Source organism: Crinia signifera, chromosome 2 (assembly GCF_055691185.1).
Source record: "Crinia signifera chromosome 2, ASM5569118v1, whole genome shotgun sequence".
Classification (NCBI taxonomy): Eukaryota; Metazoa; Chordata; class Amphibia; order Anura; family Myobatrachidae; genus Crinia; species Crinia signifera.
In genome coordinates, this window is record NC_139218.1 from 337,513,103 (window position 1) to 337,534,222 (window position 21,120).

At 44.6% G+C, this 21,120-nt stretch overlaps 1 protein-coding gene across 2 annotated transcripts in view; it reads left to right on the top strand.

Moving 5' to 3' along the window:
* The window catches only part of PPP1R1A (protein phosphatase 1 regulatory inhibitor subunit 1A), a 157,904-nt gene that overhangs the window by 102,693 nt on the left and 34,091 nt on the right, over window positions 1-21,120 (top strand). For both annotated transcript variants that reach the window (XM_083169520.1, XM_083169522.1), the window contains exons 2-3: window positions 443-503; window positions 20,744-20,781. In XM_083169520.1, the coding sequence (XP_083025646.1) occupies window positions 443-503; window positions 20,744-20,781 (99 nt within the window). The remainder of the gene's footprint in view (window positions 1-442; window positions 504-20,743; window positions 20,782-21,120) is intronic.

A 21,120-nucleotide genomic window follows, 5' to 3' on the forward strand; every position in this document is an offset into this window, starting at 1 on the left:
GATGCCAGGGACAGAGCCGGGCTGCCGCTGAGTCACTACGCTAAGTACGCTAGGCAGCCGTTGGCCTGCCACGGAGTCACAGCGCTAACTACGCTAGGCAGCCGTTGGGCTATGCTGACAGCGTAGCTTAACCTACGCTGAAAACGTAGCCGTGCGCTGTGCTATTACACAAGTACCCAAAAAATGACTGTGCAGTAAAATGACAAGATCACAGTATTGTTAGCAATGGCAGGAAATCAAAATTACCACTGCATAATTTAATTGCAACATTCTTGTAAATACAGCAGTCAGTTAATTTGTGATAGTGTTTTTGATCACTCATTAGTTCAACATTTTAACAAAAACAAATACTATATATATACAACCTAATGCATTTGTATTCTATTATGTGCTGCAAATACAGTATACAGGATTTATACTCCTCTTTTTTGTATTTTAATAGATTCGCAGACGTAGACCCACTCCTGCAACTCTCGTCCTGAGTGGTGACCAGTCCTCTCCAGGTGCGTGCTCTCATACTGCTTTGTGTATTGCTAATTCTATGCATTACTTGTTCTGCCCCAATAAAATCATACAGGGCCTAATTCAGAGGTGGGTGCAGTGCTGATTGTAGACACAGTGGTATAATGTTTTGCACCAAGGCTGTAATGTGCATGTAGGGCGATGGATTAGTGATGCCTCATGTCCAGAGGATGTATTCCCAAAGTGATTGACATGTAGTCAGCGTTTTGGGTAGGCAGGGGCTGATTGGCCCACCGGGAAACCGGGCCATTTCCCGGTGGGCCGGCCCAAAACTCTTAAAAAAGGGTCCGGCAGCGCTCGCCCCTGGGCTGGCTGGGCTGCTGGATGCGGCCGCAGCACTTTGCCCAAATCAAATATGGCCGCGGGAGGGCTGCTGCGCATGCGCGCACAGCACTTCCCGCTGCCTGATGTAAGATCCCCGCCGGAGCGGTGGATACAGGGACACTGGACGCCGGGAGGAAGCCGCCCCAGGTGCGCCGTCCCCCTAATCTCCCCCCCCCCCCCCGGACGCACATCACTATCGCCGACAGCCGCCCCCCCCCCCCGGCACTCATCACCTTCGCCGCTACCCCCCCGGGGTGCTCATCGCAACTCCAGCCGCCTGTGGGTAGCTAACGATGGTGGCCAAAACGCGGGCATCATGGGACCGTTTTATGGGCCTGCCATAACATGCAAATATCAGTAACCATATTTTAAAACCATATGGTAGTAGGATTCAGAGATCTTGGTTACATATATTTGCAAATACATGGGTAAGCCCCCAAACCATACGTCAAGGCTTCTCCGAGTATTGGGGACCCTATTGCTATATCTAGGTACGCAGTTCTTAGCATATTTTGGAAGTCCGCTGTGTATGAAATCACAGGTGTGCATTACAACTGCATGCACTTCTGAATAAGGCCCTTACTGTACCTTTTTAAAGAACTTGTGGTGAGATGAGATATGACTTCAGTATTCCTCTTCAGCTTAGTGATCTAGCAATTAAAATGAATATATAAAAATGTAGATATGCAGATACACAGTAGTTCTCCTAAGTATTCTCTAGTAGCAGCAGATACACAGTGGTTCTCCCCCCAGGTACTCTCCGGTAGCAGCAGATACACAGTGGTTCTCCCTATGTACTCTCCGGTAGCAGCAGATACACAGCGGTTCTCCCTACGTATTCTCTAGTAGCAGCAGATACACAGTGGTTCTCCCTACATACTCTCCAGTAGCAGTAGATACACAGTGGTTCTCCCTACATACTCTTCAGTAGCAGTAGATACACAGTGGTTCTCCCCCCAAGTACTCTCTGGTAGCAGCAGATACACAGTGGTTCTCCCTACGTGCTCTCCGGTAGCAGCAGATACACAGCGGTTCTCCCTACGTACTCTCCAGTAGCAGTAGATACACAGTGGTTCTCCCCCCAGGTACTCTCCAGTACCAGCAGATACACAGTGGTTCTCCCTACGTACCCTCCAGTAGCAGCAGATTTACAGTGGTTCTCCCTTCATGCTCTCCAGTAGCAGCAGATACACACAAGTTCTCCCTACGTACTTTCCAGTAGCAGCAGATGCACGGTGGTTCTCCCTATGTACTCTCTAGTAGCAGCAGATACACAGTGGTTTTCCCTACTACACTCCAGTAGCAGCAGTTACACAGTGGTTCTCCATACGTTCTCTCCAGTAGCAGCAGATACACAGTGGTTCTCCCTATGTACTCTCCAGTAGCAGCAGATACACAGTGGTTCCCCCTACATGCTCTCCAGTAGCAACAGTTACTCAGAAGTTCTCCCCACGTGCTCTCCAGTAGCAACAGATACACAGGTGCTCCAGTAGCAGCAGATACACAGTGGTTCTCCCTACATAGTCTGTAGGGATAAGCTGTAGATGTAGCTTATCTAGACTTTAGTAAAGCTTTTGACACTGTCCCACATCGCAGACTGTTAAATAAACTTGAAAGCTTGGGATTGGATTCTAAGATAGTTGAATAGATAAGAGCGTGGTTGCAGGACAGAAAACAGAGAGTTGTAGTAAACGGAGTACAGTCAAAGGAGGGAAAGGTTACAAGTGGAGTACCCCAGGGATCTGTACTTGGACCGGTGCTTTTTAATATCTTTATTGGTGATATTGCAAATGGAATTGAGGGTAAAATGTGCCTTTTTGCAGATGACACAAAGGTATGCAACAGGGTAGACACACCAGGAGGGGTAAAACAAATGATTGAGGATCTAGGCAGATTAGAGAAATGGTCAAGAGAATGGCAACTACAGTTTAATGCCAAAAAATGCAAAATCATGCACTTGGGTCTCAGAAATCCAAAGACTCAATATAGTATAAATGACACTATAATGGAAACTACTGAGGAAGAGAGGGATCTAGGTGTCACTATTTCAGGGTACTTAAAAGCAGGTAGGCAATGTAACAAAGCAATGAAGAAGGCAAGTCAGATGCTTGGTTGCATAGGGAGAGGTATCAGCAGTAGAAAGAAAGAAGGGTACTCTTTACTTAGTTGGGCGCCAGCGATTGAAATCGCGGGCGTCGGGGGTAAAAATCGCGGGCATCGCGGGTAAATCGGGATGGCCGCGATGCCCGCGATGCCCGCGATGACCGCGATTTTCCCATAGGGAACAATGTTAAAACGGCTGTTTGACCGCGATTTTACTGTTAAATGCCTCAATGGACCCGATTTGGGGCCAAATAGGCCAAATTAACCCTTAAATGTCCCCCCAAATTTTTAACGCCACCCCACGATCCACGCCAACCCGAAGCGTGGCGAGCGCAGCGAGCCCGCGAGGGGCGGCGGTACGCGTCCTCCGACCTTTTCATGCCCTACTATCCACTAGGGCGTGGTGTGAGAATATAATAGTGTGGCGAGCGCAGCGAGCCACCGAGCCCGAAGCGTGGCGAGCGCAGCCGGATACCTTCACAGGTAGACGCGTCCCCTCGCGGGCTTCACAGGTGTCCGCCTCGCCACGGACACCTGTGAAGCCCGCGAGGGGACGCGCATAACTGTGAAGGTATCCGCGTCCCCTCGCGGGGCTCGCTGCACTCGCCACGCTTCGGGCTTGGTGGCTCGCTGCGCTCGCCACACTATTATATTCTCACACCACGCCCTAGTGGATAGTAGGGCATGAAAAGGTCGGAGGACGCGTACCACCGCCCCTCGCGGGCTCGCTGCGCTCGCCACGCTTCGGGTTGGCGTGGATCGTGGGGTGGCGTTAAAAATTTGGGGGGACATTTAAGGGTTAATGGGCTCTGTGGCCCATTTTACATTGATTCCTATGGCCAAATCGGGTGGATTGAGCCATTTAACAGTAAAATCGGGTCCATCGTGCGTTTTAACATTGATTCCTATGGTAAATCGGGAGCATCGCGTCGCGGGCATCGCGGGTACATTTATAGCCGGCCGCGACGCGACCGACACGATTTCCATGTTTAACATTGGTTTCAATGGGAAATCGCGGGCATCGCGTCGGTCGCGTCGCGGCCAGACATAAATGTACCCGCGATGCCCGCGACGGGCGCCCATCTAGGTAAAGAGTACCGAAAGAAGTAATAATGCCACTGTATAGGTCATTGGTACGACCTCACCTAGAGTATTGTGTTCAGTTCTGGAGGCCATATCTCCAGAAGGATATAAATACATTAGAGATTGTACAAAGAAGAGCAACTAAAATGGTGCATGGCCTACATCACAAAACGTACCAGGAAAGACTAAAAGATCTTAATATGTATACTTTAGAGCAGAGAAGGGAAAGGGGGGACATGATAGAAACTTTCAAATATATCAAGGGCTTTAACAAGGTACAGGTGGGAGACATTCTTCACAGGAAGAGGAGCAACAGAACACGAGGACATGCACTGAAACTAGAGGGAGGAAGATTCAGGGGAAATGCGAGGAAGAATTTTTTCACAGAAAGAGTAGTAGATAAGTGGAATAGCCTCCCAACAGAGGTGGTAGATGCAAATACAGTAGTACAATTTAAACATGCTTGGGATAAGCATATTGATATCCTTACAAAAAAATAAGGATCAAATATGGTTTGAGGTAACATGTTTAAAAAAAGGGGCAGACTAGATGGGCCAAGTGGTTCTTATCTGCCGTCAAATTCTATGTTTCTATGTTTCTATGTTTACATACTCTCCAGAAGCAGCAGTTACACACAAGTTCTCCCTACGTACTTTCTAGTAGCAGCAGATACACAGTGGTTCTCCCTACGTACTCTCCAGCAGCAGCAGATACACAGTGGTTCTCCCTACGTACTCTTCAGTAGCAGCAGTGACACACAAGTTCTCCCTATGTACTTTCCAGTAGCAGCAGATACACAGTGGTTCTCCCTACATAATCTCTAGTAGCAGCAGATACACAGTGGTTCTCCCTACCCACATTCCTGTAACAGCCAGTACTTTCCCAGTACAAGGCAACAAACATCAACATTGCTCATTCTGCTGCTGATATTATTGTTTTTTCTTTTATTATCTTATGGACAGTAAATCCACCTACAAGTATATATTCTAAAAGGGTTAGAGGTTTATATTTATGTAGTGGGTTAATTTACCTTATGCTCCTTTCAGACCGCACTTTTTACCCGTTATTTTGCCGTTTTTTTAACGTTTGAAAACGGTCATTTGTGCAGTCTGAAAGGTGCAGAGTGAATTTACCGGTTCTATTGAACTGGTATTTCTAAGTGGTAATAAAGCAGGGTCCTACCCGTTTCAGACCCGTTTTTTTTCATCCACTGTTTTCTATGGGTTAAAACGGGTTCAGTGTTGTGAAGGAACAAAAACTGCTTTGAAATACCGTTTATGGACAAAAACTGCACTGAAATACCGTTTAAAGACATGCCGTGTGAAAGGGGTTTTAGCTGGCAGACCCGTTTTTAGAAACGTTTTTAAAAATCCTGGACAAAGCCAGTTTTGCGGTCTGAAAGCAGCATTAGTTTATCTCAGGTAAATGAACCCACTTTGTTAAACTGAACTAATTGTGCTTTCCTTTATTCCTCTCTAATAAGACCATTTGTGTTCACCACTTTTATATTCAAGGATGCTGGCAGGGTTGGAAGGCATGTAGTAATTCTTTTCTATACAATTTCTATTTCCCACTGTAATGATCTCAATACCTATTAAAGTAAGCTCTTTGTCAGATCTGCTCTGGCAAAGGTGGCTAGCCCGGCATTCACAGCGGTCAGAGTTGTCCTCCTTACACCTGGCTAATGATGGTTACAGTAAGAAGGAGGGTTAATGGGAGCAGCTGCTCTACAGTATTAGTCAGTCTCTTGTTCTTTGAAGACTTCACTGAGATAGCTTCAGAGTCAGCTTAAATGAAAGGAATTTTTGTCTGATTTTGCTTCACATGGTTGGCTGAGGGCAAAAATCAATGATCGGATCAATGTTTACTTTACAATGTTCATTTACTGCTCTTCCATTTTCTTTGTCTTTTATACAGAACTTTCTCCCGCCCCTTTCTCTTCTCGCTCACAAATTAGTTCTTTAGTTCAGTCCCATAGGACATTTTGATTGATCAGCACTGCACAAATCAATCTAATATTATTATTATTATTATTATTATTATTAATAATAATAATAATAATAATAATAAATAATTTCCTTGATTTACATGGCACCACAAATGGTTCACAACAACTTACAGTACATAGCATTACAGGACACAGATGAGAAAATGCTGTGGTCATAATACCCAAATAAGCAGCAGGGAGAAGGAGACTGCACACCTGAAACGCTGCCAAACTTTGCTGTCCGGGACTCACTGGTAGTTGGTGTGGTTCCCCAGTTTGAGTTTTGGACTGTGCTGTAATGAAGCTCTCCGACAGGTTGACCGGGCCTCGGTAAAATGGAGCTGCGTGGGCTCTGAGAAAAAAAAAAAAAAATTTGTGCGTTATCCTGATCGCACACACAGAGGGAGAGAGATTACAGGCTGTTGCAGCTGTCTCTCTCTCCAGCTTAGCACTGAGCAGCGTGTGCTGAGCTGTGGAGAGAAGCTGTGTTATGGCAACAGCCTGTCATCTCTCTCCCCGCTGCCTGGATCCCTGTAACAGGGAGTGGGACCTGCCCCCCCCCCCCCTCAGCAATCCCAGCCCGCGTAAAAAGTACCCACAACCCCCCACCCCTCGACGCTACTGACTGCAATTGACACTGTAGAATAGATATTTAGTTAAACAAACTTATGTCCATAGCCAGAAAACATAAATATCACATACTGCAGCATTTATGAGATAATTATGTTTATTAAATATCCCTCTCAGCCCCTTATTGTACAAAGATTACATTGTAAAGGTATAATAATGGTTTGTTCAATGAAAACCACCAATTTATATACAAATTATATTAACAAATATATAAGGTTCTAACCTTCACTGATATTATCTGACAAATCTATCCTTCTGAGTAAGTAATTAATGGCTTCACATCAAAATTACAGATGATTACTAATATTAAGCAAGTCATCTTTTAATGTACTTTTAATAGGACATTCATAGGCGTGCGCAGCCCATTTTATTAGGGGGTGCACCATTGGAGGGGCATGTCTATCACCACCTACTGGGCGTGTCTATCACCACCTACTGGGCGTGTCTATCACTGCCTACTGGGCATCAATACAAAGTGAACAGATGGTGACTTATCTATACATATGGATTTCAGAATGAGTCTCTCTCCCCCCCCCCCCCCCCCATATACACACAGTAGAACAGGGACAAAAATTTACATCATAATGCCCATTACACATTATGCCACACTCCGTAATGCCCATTACACATTAGGTCACAATCCATAATGCCTATGAAACTTTATGCCACACTCCGTAATGCCTATTACACATTATACCAAACACCGTAATGCCCATTACATAGTATGCCAAATGCTGTAATGCCCATTACATCATATGTCACACACCATAAATCCCATTGCACATTATACCACACACTGTAATGCCAATTCCACATTAGAAGAACACATGCCTTATTATAGCCACATAAGTGTCGGGCACATCACGTGCAATGTATCAAATGGAATCCCCGTTTTCTGCTGTTGGAAAGGGGGTCCAACATGGAGATCATATGTGCAGCACAAATGATCTCCAGGTCTGATCCGATCGGACGTCAGACACATGCTATTTGGCCCAATTTCTCATGAAATCGGGCCCAAATTAGATAGTGTATGGGGGCCGTTAATCTGCCACATCTTACATATGAACATACTATACAATCCTTAAATATTTAATGTCCCTACCCCATACCACGCACCCTATATATGTATAATTCACTTTTCCCTACCCCTTACTTCATGCCGCAGCAGCGCGCATGAAGTAAGTGTGTGGGCAGGCCGGGGAATGGATTCGGAGAGATTGTGTATATGGGGGACTGCGCCGCAGCCAATACCCGCTCCAGCCAGTGCTACTGTGTGCATGCGGCACTGCTCAGAAGCCAGGGCCATCTTAAGAGCATTAGGGGCCCCTGGGCATGGTAGAACAGTGGGGCCCTTGACTAATATATATATATATATATATTTCCACGCAGCCCTGTCCTCAGAATATTAGCCTTAACAAGAAATGTGCATCACAGGTACTTTTTACACACAGAAATATATATACATTTAATTATCACGAGGGCGTAACTAGAATTTCACGGTCCCCATAGCAAAATATTAAAAGGGGCCCCCTGCTACAACGCCCCTTAAGGGAGCAAAAGAGAGAGAGAGAGAGAGAGAGAGAGAGGAATAGAGTGGGTGTCATGGAAAGAAAGATGGGGTGGTAGAAAAATTAGAGGAACAGTGTCAGGGAGAGAGAGACAGACAAAGTGGGGGGAGAGACAGTGTCAGTAAAAGAGAGTTAGAGACAGTTTCAGGGAGGGGAAGAGAGAGACAATGTCAGGTAAGTAGAGAATGTGTCAGAGAGAAGGATAAAAGCATAAGGAACAGAGAGAGGGAGAGAGGAAGAGAAAGTGTCAAAGAGAGAGGAGGACAGACAGTGTCACACAGCACTAAGCAAAAATATGTGTACATAAAATGTTTGGTTAAAGGTGAAATAGTAACAAAATGTCCATATACATATACTCCAAATAATAGCACCCTCCCACCCCACCCTTCATTCAGACAGAGAGCCACCACTACCAATTGCACAACCAGCTTTCCCTCCCCCCTTTCTTCCCTGTCCCATCCTGAATCAGCTCACCTGAGCTAATGGGCATCCTTATTTCATGGCTCCTCTCTCCCTGAATGTGGCAAGTCAATTGCAGCACAATATGACAGTGTATGGGGGACACGGGGGGAGATCCATGCAGCACCGGCACATGTAATAGTAGAGCATTTATGCTGCATAGCAACTGTAATGGACACCATGAGCCCAGGCCAGCACCGCCAACAGGGTTATTTAATAAAGCCTATCATAGGCTCTATTAAATAATGCTGTCAGCCTTTCCAGGCTCGTGGTGTCCACTACACTTGCTCTGCTGCAAAAATGCTTCTGCATAAGTCAGTGGATGAGCAGACTGCTGAGGGTGCAGGGGTAACTGCATCACTGCTTACCAGTCCGTTCCCCATCCCATGCTGGGCTCCAGAGCCCCGATCACTGAGTCCTGCACCCGAACTTCCGGTTTCTAACTGTGCCGCGCGCAAAGCAGGGAGCGCCTGTCTGGGGGGCGCATGAGAAAAGCCGCTGCTGCTGCCATTGAACACCGTACTGTGCCAGTAAAACTGGTACTACTGTGTGCAAGCGTGAGGGGGGTCATTAGGAGGTGCCTGTGCACCCCCGGCACCCCCCGTGCGCACGCCTATGAGGACATTCTGAAATTACATTTAAGTATCTAATTTATTATTCACACCAACCAAAGATTAACTGTAGGTCTCATTACTAATTGAAGATTCTATTACTTTCCTGAAATTTATCAGATGGATCATTAATTAATAATAATTTCTCTGGAATTTTACTGAATGCCCAGATTAGCTCTGTTTTCACACTGCACAAAAGTCAGATGGCGGCTTTTCAGCTGGTGTTTAACTATACAAATACAACGCAATGTATATTGTCTATATTATTGTTCTGATTAGTAGTATTATTAGTTATGATCATCATATATACATAATAATTGTCTAACACATTGGTTCCCAAACTGTGTGCCTAGGCTCAGGACACTTGCAGGGGTGCCTTGGGTTGGTGGACCAAGATCAATTCATATTATTTATGGTCAATGTACCAAGCAAAACCAGTGCTTGTGGCTGCCAATCATAATATATGTGGACAAACAGAAGCAAATCCTGTCCCTCACCAGATAACTGTGGCATATAAACACAATACGCTTCATTTAATATTTTTTTTCTGAATTTCTCGATAAGAAACATTTGGCCTAGGGGTGCCTTGAAAATATTTTGATGCTCTAGTGTGCCGTGATTCAAAAAAGTTTGGGAACCACTGGTCTAACATTTGTCTTGTGATCATCATGCTGGTGCATTGGGAGCTGGGGAACGTGCTGTCCCCACTGCTAGGGAGAAACTTAGGAACTGGGCAAGATAAGGTGGAGCAAAGTGCGTTGACCGAACATATCCCGAGTCCATTTATTATTATTACAATATGTATCACAATTTTGTAGAGTAAAGGGGCCCATACATCTGCCACTGATTGGCTCAATTTGGGGCATGGATGAACCCAACGCGTTGGATGTCTCTGACTCGCTGATACCAACCAAGAAAAGATCTGCAAATTGGGGATTTTTGGGGGGACGGTTTTACCTCTTTATTCTTCCTTTTGTTGTATGATAAAAGTTTTCTGGCTTTTAAAGCATACAATAGCAATAGAAAATATCTTCTATACACACATTGCAGAAATACGACTTTCAATTCATCGAATAACTACTGTGTAAATGAAGAAAAAGGAACATTTCTAAGAGGAACATGAAAAGAAGGGGAAAAGAAGAGGAAGACACAGATAGAGACTAGGGGCCAGATGTATCAAACTTCACAAAGTGATAAAATAGAGAGTGATAAACAGACAGCCAATCAGCTCCTAACTGTCATGTTACAGACTGGGTTTAGAAATATGACAGGTACAGGTAGGAGCTGATTGGGTGGTGTTATATCACTCTCCACTTTATCACTTTTGAAATTTGATACATCTGTTCCTAGGAGAGAAACGGGAGTGAAAAGGGCAATTTAACTTGTTTAATTACCCTGATTCCCTAACAGATAGCGATCATCGATTCCACATAGGGGTATTCAATGATGCAGCGAGGGGGTTTTCTACGGCGAGGATGGCTTTTTTTCGGTGAGGAAAAGTCATCCCCTCATTCAAACGCCTTCGCCATATTCAATGTTAGGGAGAAACCGTTAGATTTCAGTCAGAGGACGGCAAGGAACCCCTTAAATGGTGCGGTTCGGCGCAAATGCAGGGAATCCGTTGCGTTTTGTGGCAAACCCTGACGTTTTGATGACCACACTCACCATTTCCATCTTGCTGAATGGAACCAGCGAGGTGAGTGAAGTAGAGGGCGTTGAATACTCTTATGGCGAGCTTACGTCACTGCTCCTTGTATAGCTCCTTGTATAGCTCGCCATCAGGGGCATTGAATACCCCTCACTGAATCACTGCACTGATGTGTGACCCGCATTAAGTGTATTTTTTGGTTTCAAATAAGATTTCCGAGATTTGTTTTGTAAAGGTCAAAAAGAAAACAATGCACTGCCGAGATACTATAATTAGATAAATGTTCAACATGCCTGTTAGCTAAATTCCTCTTTTAATTCCAGTTTTCAGTTAATTGCCCTCTTAACAATAGATGCCTTTATACTACTGTTATCGCTTCATAACTAAAATCTTCTTATACACACTCTCTTCCCATTATGGATTATCAAATGTAAGCTCCAGATAAAGGACGCTCTTTATGTTTCTCATTCATATTGAAGAATTTGCATAATACCATTTATATCTTAATTAGTGGTTCTCGGGTCTCGTTAGCATATATTTTCAGGTTTGTTTGTTTGGTTTCTTTAAGTAAGAAATTGTGAATTGATCAACAGATAACTATATACATATATATATATATACATATATATATATATATATATATATATATGTGTGTGTGTGTGTGATTACAGTTGTGACTCTTTGCTGTCCGGATCAGGACATATTTTGCAAACTGATGGTTAGCGTAATTGCTGTATGTTGTCACAATTAATCTCTAGCTACATGTACGGGAAATAGACCAGAAGCCTGGTAATCGTAGAAAGGTTATTCCAGTCTGCTGGGGCATTGCAGAGGTTACACACAATTGCAGTGCGATTGACAGGTCTAAATCTGGCAGCGCATAGACCAAGCAAGGACAATAATCTTGCATGCCTTTGTTGTCTCTCTCCCTTCTCTGGCAGCTATGGAATGTGGCTTTACTATGATGGGTTATTATAGCAAGTAATCCAAACTTAAATTAAATCTTAATTATACAGTAGGAAAAGCAGAATAGGAGGGTAAAATGTTATCCGGCTTAACATTAGCATATTAACTCCTTTTTTTCCTACATCAGAGAAATCTACTCACCTAAAGTAAATTTAACCCTTTGAGTGCCAAGTGAATTTGTCAAAATAGGGGGGGGGGGGGGGGGGTAATTGACAAGTAAATATTTTTATTCATCACAATGACCTGTCATGTTTACCTTATATACTGTTGGAAATATAAGCTTTTGTTACGCAACATTTTTTATTTGCATTTATATAACAAATGTGAGCGACGCTGGTATTTTTAGTGGATATTTTGCACATCTCACACAGAGATGGTGGCACTCAAAGGGTTAAAGCACATAGCACTGACCTGACAGTGAACGGATCAATGCCCAGCACAACACTTAAGGTGCGTACACACGGGGGCGACATTGTGTAATATCGCTGGAAATATGGTCGCTGAGCGACCATATTGCCCGCGATGGGAGTGTGCACCGGCGATATATCGCCGGGTGCGCGCTCCCGTTTTTACCCCTGTAGGGATCGCTGGTCGCAGGAACATGCTCCTGCGACCAGCTGATTTCCAGCTTTCCAGCTTTCATCAGCGACCATCTCTGGTCGCGGATGAACAGGAGACACAGAGCAATATATTGCTCATTAATATATTGCTAGCAATATATTGCTGAGCAATATATCTCCCTGTGTGTACACATCTTTAGCTATGTCAAAAATACATGTGAGATCCTTAGGGATGAAGAGTTTGCACCTGTACCTCTGGTATCCATTAGCAAATGAGCTGGATTTTTATTGAGAGTTAATCATGACTAATTGCTGTGACTAATTACAGGAAGTCAGCCGATCAAACCTGGCTGTCATCTTTGCCGCACCTGGCCTGTCCATAGAAGCAGACAAAAAGTCCCATTCACAAGCTCTTAAGAGGCAAAGTCATTTTACTAATGTCTCCTATATTTTAATATAGATCTTTGATTTCCTTGCTGGACTCACCACAGTAGATTTACATAGGCTTACCAAACCATTGCATTAAACTGGGGCACACATGAATTATACCGGTAATGTGGCTGCCTGATTTCAAGCCTACATTTCATCTGGATTTAATCAGCCACAGAACCTGTGTAATCCATGAGCGTCCTCATTTAAAGGGATATTATACAATGAACACAATAGTGTCCTTAAATATTGTTCTAATATCAAACTAAACTCATCACCATTCCTCTAGGTCAGGGGCGGATTGGGTCTCGAATCCGGGGGGGGGAGGTGAACGGCCAGCGGCGGTATGTGCGCCTGGGGGGGGTGGCGGCGGTATGCACTAATGCGTTCCGGGGGTGGCGGCGGTATGCAATAATGCGCGCCGGGGGTGCGGCGGGCGGCGCACCGCTCACCTGCTGTTGCTGCTGCTGGAACGGGAGCTGGGAGCCTGTGAGGTACTGCGTGCGCATGCGCAGCATCCCTGCCGTGGCCATTTTGGATTTGGGCAAAGTGCTGCGGCCGCTACCCGTGGCCCAGCCAGCCCAGGGGGGGAGCCAGGCCGGCCCCTTTTTAATGAGTTTTGGGCCGGCCCACCGGGAAATGGCCCGGTTTTCCAGTGGGCCAATCCACCCCTGCTCTAGGTACACCTTAGGTCAGGAGGGATTCAGGGTTATTCCTAGTACTGGTGAGTCTTTGACGGTTTTTATTTTAAAAATCAGTTACTGAGTATAACACTGGTGGAAAACATATTTTTGTTTAAAAATAAATAATTACTATTAAAGCCTGGAACCCTGGGGGTGATTCAGGACTGCTCACTAAGCAGCGGTCGTTCGCAGCTTACTGATCTCCCCCTCCTGCCTAATCCCCTCGTTAACATGTGTGGGATGTACGGGAACATATTCCCTCGCATGTTGCCGAAGGGAACAGGTATCATTCAATGTCCACTGTCTATCCAATGATTTCTCTCCCCTTCAGAAAAAAAAGTCAGTCTAAACTGACTTTTATTTCCGTCGGAGTCCCCGACACTGATGTCATGTGACGTCAGCCGTCCGCCCCCAGCAGGCATTGGCCCGTCTGCGTTCTCAGGGAAAAACCCAGCATTTTCATAGGGACGCCCATAAAACGCTGGACCAGCAATAGAGACTTGCTGCACAGAACGGAGTTACATACAGTACATTGGCAAACATATGACAAGCCACCAGCCACGGCAAAGCAACTCTGCTACATGATAATAGCACCACTTTGGTTCATACACTTTTTTTAACATCATTTTCATTCATTAGCACAGTAGGATACAGAATCAATAAGCATCAGGACATTCATCAACCTGTAACTAGTAAGGAAATTGGTGGGATTCCAAAATAAAATGTGATTTTCATACCAGGAGGTGTCCTTTAAGAGCTAAAGTAAAGAGTCTATAAAATCCTCCCAATTTTCAAAAAAAGAGTCTTTCTAGGTCTCTTTATGTGAAGTTTATTGTAGCCCTAAATACAGCAATCACTGGGGGATCTGCTTGGGGCCACGTTTGCAGTATACCCTTACGGGCTACCACTGAAATAATTAGCAATAACTTATTTTTTCCTCCCTTGTCCGAAACCAATGGCGGCAGAATATTCAAAATTGTCCATTCCGCTGCAAACTGAAAAAGATACATAGAAGAGACCCTATTGACCAAAGCCCAGGGCACTCTTATAAGAGTCCAATCCCACATACTGTACAATGGACATAGGTGGCTTCAGAAAACCCATATTTTTTGTTCAAACATTTATGTATTTCTTAATCGGCAGACAACAAAACAAACTCCCCCAGCACACTGCAATTAGAACTGCAAAAGGCATATACACAGTGCAGCCGAGAGGTATGCTGGGCCCCGGGAAAATTTGGGGGCATGGCCTAATCACGGGTGGTGTGACAACCTCCCACGATTAGGCCACACCCCCAAAATGTTAAAGGTGGGTGAAAAAACACTCTAAAGTTGTCCCTCACCGCCCCCCTCCTCAGCAGCACACACCTACTGCATGTGCTGTGCTGACAGCAGGCTCATCATTAGCTTTCACACTGTCAGTGAGCCTGCTGTCAGCACAGCACATTCTGTAGGTGTATACCTTTGATAAAGCTTGTTTCAAGCGAAACGCGTCAGGTGGACACTTATTCTTGGATGCAGAAGCAGGAGCACTGGCTCTACCTATTCCCCCTTTTCTGCCAATTCAACTGCCCGAACCAGCCTAAAAAGGACCCGAATACCAGCATTTCTTCAACACCAAGTGGCAAGCCCCACTCCACGCTCGATTCAGAAGGGACTTTGGACATACCAAGGGAAATTCTATTCTATCAGGATCCATTCCCCCCCTCAAGTGAGCAAAGTGGACGGTAATTATATTTATTTGCTCTGGTTACTAAAGGCGGTCCCAATAACACCAATCTAGGCAATATAGGAACGGACAGTTACCCCAGTCTATCCCCATTCTGCTTCCATACCCATGCTTTTTATCAACATTTTATGTATATGTGTGGCCATGTGGCCTATTAAATTGTTATGATCATTCTTCTTATATAAAACTGTGAAGTCAATCCAACTGCCAACTGGTTTTTTATGAATTTTGAATTTTTAGCGCTGCAAACCTTTGTTGTCTTGTATTGTGTGCTGCTGCTGCCTGGGAGGGGCGGAGGGGGAAGGTAAGGGGGGGTCAGACCAGGAAGCCTGGGCCCGGGTAATTAGTACCCCCCCTCCTTCTTGGCGGCCCTGCATATAAATCCTACATGATGATAAAGTGCAGAGACCTCAGTCACATATATTTGCAGGCATATGGTAAGCCACTAGACATGAAAATGTTCCACTGCTTTGGGGGTTGTACAATACAGAACATTTCTACATTAAACCCTCCCTTACATGCACATGTACAATAAATAAAGAAATTACCATTCCGCATATCACTGGTAAAATAATTTCCAAGACACTTTCAGTTTCTGACCTGCTATTGTGCATCTAATAATCAAGGTTGTAACCCTGGGTGGGTGAAGTTTGCTGTCACAGAGGGTGCAGGGCCTTGCTCTGCTTTCTGGTGCTGGGGCACAGGGAAGCCCAGAGCCATATTCCTGCACTGCTAAGATCATCACATGTATGTAATTGCTTCATACTTACCTACTTTTTAAGAAGGCAATACAGACAACTTCAGAAATCAAACTGTCGTGTCATTAGGCCCCGTCCCCAGAGCACCTGGGTTGAGGGGGCAGAGCCAAATAACACAATCCAGTCGTTTTACCCCGCCCCCACGGACCCCGCATTTACTGGTGATTATCATAGAGTCCTGACGTGGATGCAGGCGAACCTCCAACTCTTCCTGGGCTTGGGTGGACTACACCAAAAATCAGAAGCCTCCAGCAGCTTCAGGAAGAGTAGGCAAGTACAGTATGTATTTTATGTAGATGGAAAGGGGTGTTCTGCTCTCATTTTCTCTGCTCCTTTACTAAACATAAAGAATTATACTGTCTAGTTATCACTATTACAAACTACTAGGAACATTTTCATCGCAAATACTTTAAACATTGTTAAGCACACTGGGGCAGATGTATTAAGCCTTAACAAGAGATAAATGCAAGGGTGATAGAGAGATGATAAACATCCAGCCAATCAGCTCCTTACTGACTTTTTTCAAACACAGCCTGTAACATGGAAGTTAGGATGTGATTGGCTGGAAGTTTATATCTCTTTATCGTCCTTGCATTTATCGCTTGTTAAGGCTTAATACATCTGGCCAATGGGTCTTGGCCGTAACTTGGAGTATAGTTACTAAAGGTTGACTTTTAATAGTTTTTTTTTCTAGATTGATGTTGTGTTTCTGGGACTATAATGCATACTTACTAATAGTAAATTTTTTATAATGATCTTTAAATGTTAGTAAATCTGTATTATAGCCCCTGAAACACAATATTAATAGATTGAGTTTTTCTTTTTTAACTATTAAAATGGTAGTAAATTGAATCCTATAGGATAAGTGGTCAAAAATGCATCCAGTTTTATTTTGATTTAAATTCATTAAAAGTAGTTGCTGTAACCAACCCCACTGGCAATGAGTTCCAGAATTAGAATCCTTTTCTTAATTCAGTACGGAATTTCTTTTCCTCGAGTCTCAGTACTGGCCCGCGTGTCCTAAGTATAGACTTGTTAGTGAACAAATCATCTCCCAGTTCCTTATGACTCCCAATTCTGTATTTGAACACACTAATCCTATCTCCTCTCAACCTCCGTTTCTCCAGTGAAGACATATTCAGCCTGGTTAGCTTTTGTCTCAGTACACACAGCCTTTTCTGTGTGTCTATAGGGTAATCAGAGGGACAATTACCGAAGTATCTGTGGTCATTTTGCATCCTTGCTGGGATTAACAAAGCTTCCGGTGGGCCAATCAAATCAGATCCTGCCAGCTGAGACATTGGATATTATATCACACATTGGCCCTCATTCATAATGGATCGAACATGCTAAGGTGCAGCGTAGCATATGGGATCCTTAGGAGGAGGTGCATACTGTGACTGCAAGTCTGATCTTATGCAGACCTGCAGTAGATGGGGGACACTGTGAGGCCAAGGAAATTTTGGATGTGACACACTCCTTGGCATTGCCACTCCCAAGTAATGGGGTGACACGCCCCTGTTTCCCCCGAATGTGGACGACCCCCGTCACTCCTCCTCGTGAATGTTTCTGCCTGTGAGTCAGACAGAGGCTTTTGCCTTTCTGAGATGGAATCACAGGACACATGCACAGAACGGGTCATGTACGTGCGTAGCTTACATGAAACGCCGAGTTGGATCTCTTGTGCGATGGATAACCCCCAGTGTCTGCATACAGGATCATACAACTATGAATCCATCGCTACCGTATATAAGGGAGCCAAACTGCTGTGTTCCCTTCCTATGTATGATGGAGCCATGGCAATATAAGATACTTTCTATCTTAAGCCCTGTTTCATTGTTGGCAAACATATGTTGCATATTTTTCCCCTGTAGAATTATAGACATTCTCTGCTGTATAAAGGTAGATGTGGTACGTTTCCCGGTGCCTGGCACATTATTCTGATCCCTTTGACAGACTGATGTGCCCATGAGTCTTAATGCCTATGTTGTCGTGATGGGCATAATACACTTGGCATCTTACTCCTACAGATGGAGCTTTGTATTCAGTGAAAAGTGGGATTTCTCCTATAAAGGGATTAAACTAATCAGTCTGATATCCCTTAGATCAAGCTCACACCAACTGCTCCAGTGCTGTCTGTCTTTATTGTCGGAGATGGTCTAGTAAAATGGACTTCTCCCAGGATGCACAGCAATACTCCAATGAGACGTTACTGTAACCGCATCATATGTGTGGTTTGTGCATATTAGTACCTATTTCCCAAGTGACCACAGTTACATTACAAAATCACCATTTGAGGTACAGTATCTCTCCAGCCATCCTATCTGTTGCCATTTCATTCCTGCATTGGAAACGTTGAGAGCTTTCTCCCATTCACCACAATGCACATTTGTAGCAGCAAAGAATGACTATTGGAAAGGAAGATGAGGTGGTTAGGGGCAGGCAGGTACTTTACTGGTGGTTAAGTGAACAGTGGGGACATGTACATGCTCCCTAGCCTGTTTCTTAGATTTAAAATTTTGGGTAGGTATTTGGCTGGTATACATTGGACTGGTGACCATTAAGCTCTTTAAATTAACATTGAAAAGGCTTACTAATCCTATACTGGCCCACTTTCCCCATCTTTCTATCAGGAGATGCAGAGGTGGCGGTATGAGGAGAAGAGGTGGGAGTGGCTTGGTGATGTCACTTGCATTATAAAGTGGATGTGACAAGGTGTGTGATGGTTCTAAATTTGTCACCCTTACCTTGTCCAATAAGATGCTTGTTTAGAGGTACTGTAGATGCCTTTGCTCCTCAAATGGCTGGGTACACACCTGACCAACCCACTGATTGGCCTACCATCTTAATGGCTGAACAACTAATTGGGTAAGCCAGACATCACATCTGGATGAGCATTTAAATTTGCCCGCCCAGATGTGATCCATTGTCGGCGGATCCTGCGGCCAGCATAACGGGTTGACCAGTCTGCCACACACACACACACACAGGTAGATATATCTGCAGGATATCTGCCGGGTCACCGACATTCTATCTGTAACATGAACGTTATATGGAATAGTGGGGCTAATTCGGTTGGGATTGGTTTCGAAGCAGCAGCAATAGCTCTGTATGGTAATGCAGCAGGAGGCATCTAAGTAGGCAAGCCTTGCTGCAATAGTGATCTGACCTGCATCATAGGATACAGGCATCGGATCACTGACTTCCCATAGAGCAGATTACGGCAGCCTTCGGGATGTACATACTGCTTGTCGCAGAGGCCAGGGAGTGTCTGTCCGGTGATAGAGATCCCTGGCCCTTCCCTCCTCCTAAATGGTGGGAGGAAAGGGAGAAATCAATTCTGGACAAAAGTCCTTATCCTGGTCCATTCATTTGCATGCAAATTCACATGCAAGATTGATGTTTTTGAAATGTTCATGCTCTAGGTGCGTGCGGCCATGGCGGACAGACTGTTCGCTGGGTGCACGCTCCCAACATTGTGGCGGTGGGTGAGGGGGCATGGGGTGGAGGGCCAGGGGACTCGAGCGTTTCATGGTGCTCCCATAAAAACGCTGAGGTACCCATTGAAATCGCCCGGTGCCGGGTGGCGGACAGCTGGCATCACTGGATGTCAGCTGCCAGCCCATTTCCTCCCGAATGTGCACGCATATCTGGGTGACCTAAGAGTCACTTTTGATATGCGTGCACGCACCACATCTTTTGATAGTCGGAGACCATCGAAAGTTGTGGGAATTGTCGGAGACCATCGAAAGTTGTGGGAATTGTCGGAGACCATCGAAAGTTGTGGGAGTTTCCTCCTGGCCTGCAACGGATGTTTATGTTTCACATGCTGAGCAAATGAGGACGGCGTGTAATTGGGGGGCGGGAAACCCAGCATTCGCAGGGCGGCGTCTGGTGGACTCACAAGGCTGCGGATACCCAACCTTGGGAATCAGACAGAACAAGGTCCAAATTTCTGTGCAATAATTTAATCTAAATGTGAAGCGCTCTGTATTTACCCACATTCCCATAGCAGATGTAGGTGGTTGATGGTGGTGGCCAGGCCTGAGTACTAGCATCATTGGGCCCACCCATCGTGGCACTTGCGTGTCTACAGACAGGATCCCTGGCCACATGAAGCACCTTATTGGCCCCGCCCACTCCCATAAACCATTCCAGCCATTATTTTCCCCATCCCTCATGATGCAAGTGGAGCACTCACTCTACCAGAGTTTCATGGGACTATCCACAAATGTAGATGTTTCCTGGAAGTTCCAAAAGAGTAGGTAAGTATGATTTTAATATGTACATTTGTCTATTTGTATGCAGGAAAATAATGGGTACATACAATTCTGTCTGTCCTTGTTTATGCTCTCCGGTATCATGGCTTAGGGTGGTGTCAGAGGATTGCTTTGTACTTTGTCATAACGCCAGAGTTTTTAGCTTTCATATATTTGTGAACACATTAAAGTGAATGGAGAACACTCCTTCCCTGTCACATGGGAAAAATGAAGCTCTGAAAACGTATTATGCAAACGAGGATCGTTCCCCATTTACTTAATGGGGCTACGAATGAATGAGGTGAAATGCTGCAATTTGCTCTTTTACCAGATACTCACTAATTGAAGTTTTATTTTCAAATTGTAATTGCAATGATTTATGCACATTTATTTTACTTAATTACCTGTATTTATTTTACCAACAGAAATAGATGAAGAACGTATCCCAAATCATTTGCAAAAGGTATGTTTTTCCGTGTAAGATAGTGTCAGTAGACTGTAGAGTAACATTAACCCCCAGAGGTGTGTTCCTCAGTCACATGATCTTGTGTGAGGTAAAACCTGCTGCATGCTGTAACACTCTGTGAGCCTGATGTCTCTCTTTCATGTGTAGAAGAGTATGTTGCTTGACAACTGTACCCCAGAGAATAGAAATGCATGGAGTGATTCGCGGGCTGTACAGGATAAAATTACAGCTTACTGATTACCTACTTCTGAGTCTTAGGATTTGACAGTAGAGAAGTGCTCATGAGAATTAGTCTTCCTTATGCTGGAAAAAATAGAATTATCTTAATATATCAGC